This window comes from Blennius ocellaris (assembly GCF_963422515.1).
Source record: "Blennius ocellaris genome assembly, chromosome: 6".
In the NCBI taxonomy this organism is placed as follows: domain Eukaryota; kingdom Metazoa; phylum Chordata; class Actinopteri; order Blenniiformes; family Blenniidae; genus Blennius; species Blennius ocellaris.
Window position 1 is genome coordinate 20,684,821 of NC_137655.1, and position 10,957 is coordinate 20,695,777.

General features: G+C 40.7%; 1 protein-coding gene across 2 annotated transcripts in view; it reads right to left on the reverse strand.

Moving 5' to 3' along the window:
* Window positions 1-8,495, reverse strand: part of znf385b (zinc finger protein 385B) — a 30,190-nt gene extending 21,695 nt beyond the window's left edge. For both annotated transcript variants that reach the window (XM_080497548.1, XM_080497547.1), the window contains exon 1: window positions 8,394-8,495. In XM_080497548.1, the coding sequence (XP_080353674.1) occupies window positions 8,394-8,418 (25 nt within the window). In that variant the 5' untranslated portion in view covers window positions 8,419-8,495. The remainder of the gene's footprint in view (window positions 1-8,393) is intronic.
* Between the last annotated feature and the right edge of the window lie 2,462 nt (window positions 8,496-10,957).

Genomic DNA, 10,957 nt, shown 5'->3' on the forward strand with positions numbered 1-10,957 from the left:
ACGCATTAATGCTCTTGACACTTAAAAGAAAAACTCTTCTCATGCCTTTTTTAAGCTTTTTTTATTTTAATTATGTTTAAGCATCTTCAACAGCTTCAGAAATAGAAACATCTATTTTAATGAAACTATTCATAATTTTTTATTTTCATGATAAGATTTTCAGGAAGGAATTCCTGCTGGGAAAAGGCACGCCCCCGACCCTCCGACTTCTCTTGCCGTTGTGCCTCGCAGGAAGCGCTGCCCTCCACTTTGAAGAGCACTGATGTAGGTACAACTCAGACACACCTAAACGCGTGAGATTAAATTATCCGTGCCCAGAGAAAACTCAACCGGATTTCCTCAGGAGATATTTTCACGATCAGGTGCTGAGCGCTACATCAACCTGCAACTCAAACTAATACAGCGATCGCAGTTACACCAACATGAAATGATGTTTAAATCTTTATGCGGTAATGTGCACTATGGTGATCCACTCCAGCACATCTTCATGCAGACTGATATCATAGCCCCGTGATCATCGTCCACCTCAGCAGCATAAAGAGAAACATCTGGCGCTGTTAATCAGGCTGTGAAGTGATTCGAACGCATGCGGCCAAAGTGAAACCATCAGTGACAGAAACACACACACGCACACACACGCATGCACGCACAAGAGCAGGAAGTGATGAAGAGGAGAATATCAAAGAGGAGAATGATTCAATCTTCCTACCTGAAATCTTCTTTCACTCTCAGCCCAGGCTCACTTTTTTTTCCCCTCTCGTCTGTCTCTACGCTCATTCGACTCTTCGCTGAAATCTTTTTACAAACCAAAGAACAGCAAAACCCACATCCACCGCTTGGTGGACGTTGTGTGTGCGTGTGCGTGTGCGTGTGCGTGTGTGTGTGAGAGAGAGAGAGAGAGAGAGAGAGAGAGAGGGACAGAGAGAGTGTATCAGGTGACAAAGTGCAAGAGTGGCATGTGTCATCGCTATCTGAACCCCCAAAACCTCATGTCAGGTGTGTGTGTGTGTGTGTGTGTGTGTGTGTGTGTGTGTGTGTGTGTGTGTGTGTGTGTGTGTGTGTGTGTGTGTGTGATTTCCTAATCCCCTGCTGCCATTTTCTCCAGGGAAAAGAAACTCTATCCCCAGGGACGGTGAGACACACACACACACACACACACACACACACACACACACACACACACAGCAGTGACTTCAGCAGGGTAATTTAATCTTTAATCCTCTCCTATAATCTGTAAATTGTGTGTGTGTGTGTGTGTGTGTGTGTGTGTGTGTGTGTGTGTGTGTGTGTGTGTGTGTGTGTGTGTGTGTGTGTGTGTGTGTGTGTGTGTGCGCGCCATGAGTTCAGAGAACATTTGCTGGTTCACATGTTCCCTCCTACAGCGTATATGTGTTACTTTTTATTCCTGGTGTTGCGTTGACAAAACTCTGATCGGGGGAAGGAAGGTTCACATGTACAGACGTGGATGAAAGGGAGACGTGGTGGTTTGAGACGTGCGCCAGGTTAAGGTTTAGGTGGTTTGAGTTTTCAGGTAATTAAAGCCAAAAAAGGAAATTTAATAAAAAACAACAACACAAATTATGATGCATGAAAATCCATAGTTGGCTTCAGGGCAGAGGAACAAAATCTAATGTTCGAAAACAAAGTCCCCTTTTTGAATTTGATGCAGGTTACAAATCTATCATGGATTTTCTCCAGTGTCGTCTGGCAGTTTAAAAACATGGCTTTGGATTTATTGGCTCGCTTTAGATTAGCACAAGTGTGAATGTAAGTGTGTGTGATTGTCTGTCTCTCCGTGTTTGTGCTGTGATGGACTGGTGGCCTGTCTGGGACGTGTCGTCTCCTCAATCATCGTCAGCGGAGATTGGCTCCAGCGCACGTCAGCCCAGCGTTGGATAAAGCCGTTCGGAAGATGGATGGATGTTTCATGGGACTACGTTACCATGACATCCCCTGTGCTCAGTCATCCTTCACTGTTGATGTGATTCTTCCCTTTGGGCCTCGTCAACGATATTACAATAACTTTCCAGATTCAGTTCAACCAAGAGATCAATTGTTGTAGCCAAAGTTAAAAAAAAAAAAAACTTTTTAAAAATAGATTTAGTTAAAATATAGTTGAAATGAAATCATTTACAGAAGCGTTTTTTTTTTTTTCATTTCAGTGTCTGAATGCTGCCAAACAGACATTATTTTCACTGATAATTGTTCAGTAAGCTGAAGATGAGCCACATTTTGCACGAGCCTGGCGCCTCAATAGGAGACTGCCAGTGCCCGAGCTCCACATGATCCACCAACAGGGAACATAAAGTTGTTTTTTTAAGTTTGATTTCGCACAAATATTTCATCAGATGCCGTTCCTGTTACAATGCTTAGTGAAGATTTAAACCCGGACCTCCCAAATGCAAACACACTGCTCTAACTTTTACTCACAAAAGTCTCAGGAGATAATGAAATATTAAGCAGCTGAAGTCCTGATAAATGCAAGTGAGAAATGAAATAATTAAATTAAACCCCAAAACAATTTTCTTCCTCACTTCATTGTAATTTAAATGAGCTTAAAAGGCCTGAAGAGAATGATTTACATCTTGTTAAACCTTTTTAAAATGACTATAATGATAATGATTTTGTTTTAACTCACTCTTTATTGTCGCAATGAGATTAAAGTATTTGTCCTTTATTTCCTAGAGCGACCCGGGATTTCTGGACAGTGCTAAGTGATGTTTGAGGCTTTCAGACGAGTCCCTGACTCCCTGTGGTGATTTTCATTCACTCCAGCATCATGTATGCTTTTAATGCAGAGCCGCCTCAGGGCCCGAAGCTCACGGCCATCTAACATCGGTTTTCAGTCCGGTCCTCCGTGCATTGAGACATCTCTGGACTCTCTGAATAATGCAGTTACATGGTGGGGGGGGGTTATATTTCCTCTCAGTGAGACTGTACAGAATGAAAAATAATAGGTAAAAAAAAACACCAGTACATCCCACTCCATGCACCAACTAAAAAAATATAAAGAATGCATATACAAGCAACAATGGCAGTCCACTTCATGGATGAGTGTCCTTCAGGCACCACGTCCACTTAAAGGAGACATGTTATACAATGTGTGCAGATGAACTGCAGTTTGCGGGCATATAAACCTCACTGTAAACGGATTCATAACTAGCGAAGACGGCATCAATGATCCTTTGCTCCATTTAAGAGAAATTGTAATCTTTTTGGATCATATATTTTATGTCAGAAGATCAGATTTCATTGTTATTGTTATGACTCTGAACCGATGAGGGAAAAGGGGACGCAACATAAAAACCAGATGGAAATTGAATTTACACAAGTTATTTATTCACACTTTAATGCTAATTTATTTTTGAATTCCGTTGCTGACAGCTCCCACTGAGGAATATCTTTCTTGAATAGTTTCACTACATTCTTTCAATCTGTCAAATTGAAATGAGTGTACATGATGCTTGCTCTGCGCATTAGTGCAGTGGCGGGCATGTCTGTCTCTTGTGTTTTGTCTAACTGTTCAAAAACATGCAATTCAGATTAATTCCTGACACTAAATTGCCTGCAGGTGTTGATGTGATTTTTGTGTTTGTCTGTCTCTTTACGTTAGTGATGGACTGATGACGTGTCATGGGCGTGCCGTACCTTCACCCTGCCACCCCGAATTGAATAAAAATAATGAATGGATGATGCTGGCATGATCACTGACCGATGCACACTATAGATGAAGGGTTTTCAAAGCCATGGAACAAGTGTCTATTATTCAAAGCTGAATTAATATTGAGCAGAATGAAGACTTCACAGCAGTTTATATGTGGCCGTTCCAAAAAACGTTTGAAGCCAGTATAATAAAAAAAAAAAATCCAACACATCGCAGATTGTTCTTAGTCTTTCTAATTTTAGACATTGCTATTTGTGAATCAGTCAGAGGAAAAATATATTTTTTCTGAACTTATTTTTGAATTGCTATTTTCAAGTCAAAATAATTCCTGGAGTTACCTTCGCCAATGGAAGTTTGGGAAAAGGTTATGCTTTTGTTTGTGTGTATGAATTAATACGTAGGTATTTTACCAACTTTTCGCAAAAAGCTAGTGAACCGAAATGCAAGAAATCTGGAGCTCTGCAGGGAGCCGTCAGTCGGTCCGGGCTGCAGCTCAGACAACTCGTCCACGGCTATTTTTTACAGCATTATTGATTTGAAGGATTGGATTTCAAAGTGTATTTGACACATTTGGAAGGATTATTAAGTGTATTTGACACAATAAAATAAGATATATTGATATATTTGATGGCTTATTAAAGGCTTATTTTGTCACGTTTCCCTCCTCTGAACTGCTGTAAGATCTATCGTGGTCGCCGCCATCTTGGATGTTTTGCACTCTCCTATTGGACCAGCAGCTTATATGTGACTCAAACACAGCACGCATGACAACAATTGTACCGACTTTAATCACTGGTTTTTTTTAAAAACTGCGGGATTACACATGGAGAACTTTTGACATCTAGCTCAGGACAAATATATCTTTATATAGGTGTAAAGACATTGTAGTGCCTCGATGCCGGAACGGGATAACGCGGGTTCACAGCTGGCTGCTTTGAGTGATGCGTTCAGGTGCATCACGTAAGAGCAACTTCCGACATATTAATGAGTTGCGGGGCTCTTACAGTCACGACATTACTTGATAAACATGATTAAAATATGACTGACAGTCATTAATGAGTTGCAACGAAGACCATTCTTTGTGAGAATAAAAAATAATATTATACCATATTAAATATATTTACACATATACTAGATATATGAAACATATATACAATATCAATTAGAAATAATATGTAAAAGTAGATTGTTACAGGACTTATTTTCTCCCCAAAATTTCTGAAATCTCATCTGGACCTCGCAGCGAATACCTCAGTTTGACAAGTATCCAGAAACTATAGTGTGAGTGTACTGACTCAGGCAGTGGTTTATCTGTGTGCCCTGCTCTCAGTGTTTCATGTGTGTCATCTTACTATCTGACAGGCCTTGTTAGCATCGATATGGGCTAACGGCTAATATACTAGCAACGGTAACTCGGTTCCACACACAAATGTGGTGTTGGCGAAGGTCTGCGATCTACCGAGTGCCCGTCCACCAGAACTTGTTTTTTATTTTCTAATCAAACAACTATTCTGTTGTGCTGGTGACATAATATTCTACATGTGTTTTTTGTAAATGTAGATAAAACTCTTTTTTTTAAAATTATTATTATTATTATTATTATTTGGCATGTCACTTTTAGTCTACTTTAAAATAAAGGTAGGGTTTAAAAGGATTTTACACTATTGTATTTGCAGACATTTCATACAACATGCCAGCGTTTTTCCTGCGGGGTACAGTCACTGACAGTATATCACAACCCTGTCAAGAAATGTCTGAGACTAAAGATAGTGAACTCATTTCCTCAGAAGGTGTATTTCACCACATTTTCAACAGTTTCTGAGGAGAGCTTCGTTCCCTTTTCCAGCCGTGTGTCACTAAAGTGGTTCAGGTGTCCATGAGAGGAGCCTCTACTTGCCCAGATTTGTTTTTGTTTTTTTTTTAATTTTCACGTGCTTCCCGCTGCAGAAACACACTGCGGCTCAAACAACCGCAGCTACAGATGAAGCTTGGAAGTGTGCAAGCTATTAATACACCAGTGATCCTACTGGGAGGAGAACCCGTCTCACTACCTTCATCTGCATCTTAAACATTTCTTTTCCGCAGAGAGCGAGCGGGAGAGCGACATAGACTCGGAGTGGACTTGCTGATGGCAGCATTAGACATCACCCTGCATTATTATTATGCGGAGAAACACACACATTAACATAACAAGCTTCTGTGTGCATGTAAGTAGGTCACGTTAAGATCCTTCTTCAGTCCAAAATGAACACACACACACACACACACACACACACACACACACACACACACACACACACACACACACACACAGACACACAGCAGACCAATCGGGGAGATTAAAGCCGACAGGAGAGATTCTGTTTGAGTCGCACTTAAAAACAGTAGAAAGTGAGCAGTAAAATCAATTGCTGTAAGAAACGCATGCCAACCATTTAAAAGCTGGAGGAAAGTGATGAACAGAGCAAAGAACACACTGACAACGAAGTCAATCCTGCTCTGTTGATTTTATGTCTAATATGCTAAGACATGCACTTTGTGTTTCATCGGGCCATTCGATTCTTCATCATCACACTGACAACACATATCACATGTATTTAGCATTCATAGAAAGAAATTGGATTTCAGTTCACATGCCCTCCACAGCGTTTATGATTGATCTAAGTGGTGAGAAGAGTTAAATCTTGGCCCTGAGTGTGGGAAACCTGGATTCAGTACGATGTGCATCTGGAATAAACCAAGTGTATGGCGCAAATTACAATAATTAGTTGTGGCAACTCCAGAAAATGAACAGATGTATAAACCTGCAGCCTTTTATAAAAATGTCTATGCTGTTGTATATTTCCAAGTGGTAGTCATGCATTCTGAAACCTTCTGGCTCCAATGATGACGACGACAAGAATCCCCCCCCCCCTCCAAAAAAAAAAATAAATAAAAATAAACCCACAAGCATTTTTGTCCTATAGGTCAATGACGCCATTCGCTCCTGTTTTAAAGTTTAAACGTTGTTTCAGTGTGGTTCAATTTCACTGAAACAGATTTCAGGATAAGAGGCATCTAAAATGCAGCTGTTGACTGAATCAAATTACTTTCGGTTTAATTATTTACATAAAAAAAAATAAAAAAACAACCAAAAGCTGTCATTTTGGATCATTTCACATGTACACACAAAGCAGTGCAAACACCAGGGGGCGCCGCTGCAAGAGACTCGTCTGCATTAATGAGACCAGACACACATGGGACAAGGGGATCCACTGTGTGTGTTTCTATCTCGTGAACGCTCTCTGGGCCGTGGTGATGAGCAGCACTGTGTGTGTAATCACGGCCGTCACGCTATCTATAATGAGAGGAATGTCAGACGGACAGACGGGGAGTCTCGTCACAGATTCGGTGGGCCAATCGCAGCCTTCCTCCTAATTCGATGTACGGTTTCATCCAGGAAAGTGTGAGGACCGGGAGTTCAGAGCGCTCCTATAGGAGCTGACATTCTTCGAAAACACCCTCCTGTGTGCGGAGCAGAGGCAGTCACATTTCCAAGTCAGCCAACATAAGAAGATCATCATAAGAAGCGAGAAAATAAGGGAGGCTGCACAGTGTAATGCAGGGAGCTAAACTGAGCCGGTTCACGTTTCCATGATCATTATCAGCGGTGAAATTCATTCACATCTATTTGTATTTCCACTTATGTATATATATATATATATATATATATATATATATATATAAAACTCCTTAAGATAAATGCTTGAAAGCTTTACTGTAGCTATCCCCTCACTATACATACAGACACTGAGAAGCCGTGAAACTCTTCAGTGTGGTGAAATTTTGCAGCCATCATTTGAAATCAAATGCACATGTACAAGTTAAAAAAAAGCACATGTTTGCATCTGCATTTTGCTGATCTAAGCTCAAACCACAAATGTTCGTGCAGAGTCTGCAGCATTGCTTCAAACAGCCCCCAGTGTACAAACTGTATACATTAACATTATGTGAAACGAATCCATCGGCAAATCAATGTTTTGATTCTCGACTGCAACGTTCTCGGCACTGTTTTCCCTGGGTTTGTGCGTGACATCCTCTTAGTGCGGCTGAAATGTTTACACTGGTCTCAATAGCATCAGTACAGATTGAAGATGAAGGTGGAGCGCTGAGCATGCTGTGATTTATATGGACTCAATGATATAGCAACATAAAGCCAAACTGAAACTGACCTTAACTTTAGTTTTGATATGTGTGACAGAAAGATTGTTTATGTTTCAGGCTTTACTTCTACTTTCAGGAGGTTTTTCAGTTTTTGTCATTAAACATTATACCCCAAACAACAGAAATACCGTATGTATTAAGAATTTAAACTGTCAGTACAAATTGTATGCATTCAATCGGTGCATTTAATTCATCCAGGAAAGCCACTTGTAGAGAATTAGATTTTTTTTTTAAACTTGTGATGTTAATATAAACATCTTATAACAGGTGATTACGACAGCAACGTTTTTCATTGTGACACAACCATTTTTAGACTGAACTCCAACCGACAACCTCCAGGTACGAGTCCAGGTCACAACCTCTGGGTCACGCCACTTTCACACCCCCTCCTTCCAAAGCCAACGCATATCACACACCTGTGTGCGCAGGGTCAAAGCGGAAATTCAATCTGACATCCACACGCACTCATAAAAAGCCCAAGCACTGGACACCAATGCAGCTCCATGTGGAAAGAAGGATTCCCTACCTCGACTCAGGAAACTATTCCACATAATGTACAGGGAGACAGCTGTCTCGCCTCTTCCTCCCGCTGCTCGCTCTCCTCTCGGTCATCTGCTCCCCCGACAACGAGAACTAACGACGAGGGGGGAAAAAAAAAACCCAAAACACACCGCAGAGAATCGCCGTCTGAGTGTCTGTCTGCGAGGACGCAGAGAGACACGTGTGAGAGGAGAGAGGAGGACGAGCGGCACACAGCGAGGAGGAGACAGAGCGTACAGTGTATGTGAACCACTGAGGTGATGATATTCAGGGTGAACGATGGTGACAGCCCACTGTCTCAATGGAAATCTCTCTCTCTCTCTCTCGCTCTCTCTCTCTCTCTCTCTCTCTCTCTCACACGCTGTCGCTCACTCACTCTTTGCCAGCTTTTCATGGCATCCTGATGAAGTTATAAACAAGAAGAGTGAGACAAATGGAAAGCAAAAGAAAAGAAGCGCAAACAGTGTTTTTTGAGAGAGAGAGACAGAGAGACAGAGAGAGAGGAATTATATAAAATCAAGGAAAGGGATTTCTTATAGGAGTAATTCTTATAATCGTATCAGTCGAATCCAACAAACACCTCTCGTCTTTGAAATCCTTCACAAGAGTCACACCAGTTTTCCTCTCGATCTGATTCCTTCCAGATCAAACGGGAAACACTGATCAGTTTTTTTCATGCTTTTGATGGTTCAATTTGTTCCACCATTTATACACCATATCGACTGAAAGTCTAAGTTTGTGTATTTGCCTTCAAATATTTTCTGTTTGCTCATAACTTCTCTTAAACTATACTCTACTAATTGTATTGTATTCACAATATTCCTGTCAGGGGTGATTAGCTCCACTTCACTTACCAAGTCCTTAACTCGTCTTGGAATCAATTTTCTATTAAACTTTTACCAGTCTTACCAGTCCTCTAAAAGTCCTGCTCAGTTTATTAATTTTTTTTAACCCAATCTTGACTGGACCCGCAGGACAAGATCACAAATTACACTTATTTTATTCGATTTCAAACTTATATTAAAGGACCATCTCAAACTATCTTTCTGGAGGTGTTACTAGCTTCAAAGGGACTTTAGCATTTCTGCTGGGATGAAAGATAGTTTGAGATGGTCCTTTAATATAAGTTTGAAATCTAATTCCCTACAAAGCTGGAACTTGTTTAATGAGCTATACGTCGTCTTTTCTCAAAGTTTCTCCCCTGAACAGTTTCTTCCAAAACTATTTTACTTCCCAGACTCCTTGATTACAAATTGTGTACTAGAGTTGGTCTCATCCTACTAATCCTCTAATATTTATCCATCCAGTTTTCTACTTCTCATCAGTCTTTTTTCTAAAATGTATTATTTCTTGCTCTCTCCTACTATACACTGCACAATTACAGCCTTTACTAGTCTCCGTCTTCAGTTTATTAGCTCATTTATCCTAGGACTGCCATTTTAGTGTCACTTGGCCAACAAGGTAATTTCAGTCCTCAGCTACAATCTCCACACCTTCTCTCTTATCAATCGCCAAAATACTCTAATCATCCTTCCTTGTGTATGATGCACAGTACCTTCTCTTGAACATTACATATATTATTTACCAGTCATACAGGCAAAAGCACACTTTTAGCAACTTTTACTCCTAGATTTATTTTGACTTTTCAAATTGTTCCTTTACATTTAACATCAGAAATGTCCATTTTGTCCAGGTTTCTAACAATTCCTCCTAGTTTTCCATTAGTTATTGTTACTTTAGCTGACTATTCTGACTTGTCCTGCAATATGACCACTGGTCTGCCAGTTTTCTGATCAATCACACAAGTCAACAATTAAATAAGATGCTCACCTTTAGAATATTTATTTAAACTAAACAAAATCATTACCACCCAAATCTTGTTTGAGTATCCATCAGTCAGTAGTCACATAGTAACAAATACCAACCAACCACCAGTTTAAAAAGACCAACAAGAATATTTCCATTTTCACAGATTTGCTTTGGCAGTCATTAAAATAGTATAGTCTTTTGCGACTTCTGCACTCGTCAAAACAGTCTTCTCAATTGTATTTCTGTATTCTGCACATGTTAGCCACCATTCCAGTCTTTTCCACTAATCCAGGTACTCCACTTGACGAGTACTCAAGATGTAGTGGAAAATCCCAACAGCCTTCAGTGACCTTGCTCTGCTAGTTATACTATACTTGACTTGACAACATTGTACTTGTTCCCGGTCAGCTCGAGCAGTCAAACAAGATTTCTACCAATCATGCCAGTCTTGAACAGGACGGCTCATTGTCACCAGACTGCTGAATGGTCGGAGACGATGCTTAATAACCCACAGGAGCATGTGAGCTTCTTTCATGGTCCAGGTTTGTCGGTCATGTGGGCTCAGCAGTGCTGGTTCAAATGTGGTCATCTGACCATCGTCCAGCCTCCACCTCTGATCCCGCTGTCCTCAACACAACGACACCACACCGAGTGTGTGTGTGTGCGTGTGCGTGTGTGTGTGTGTGTGTGTGTGCATGTGTGTGTGTGTGTGTGTGCATCAGCTGGTTCTATTCATATACC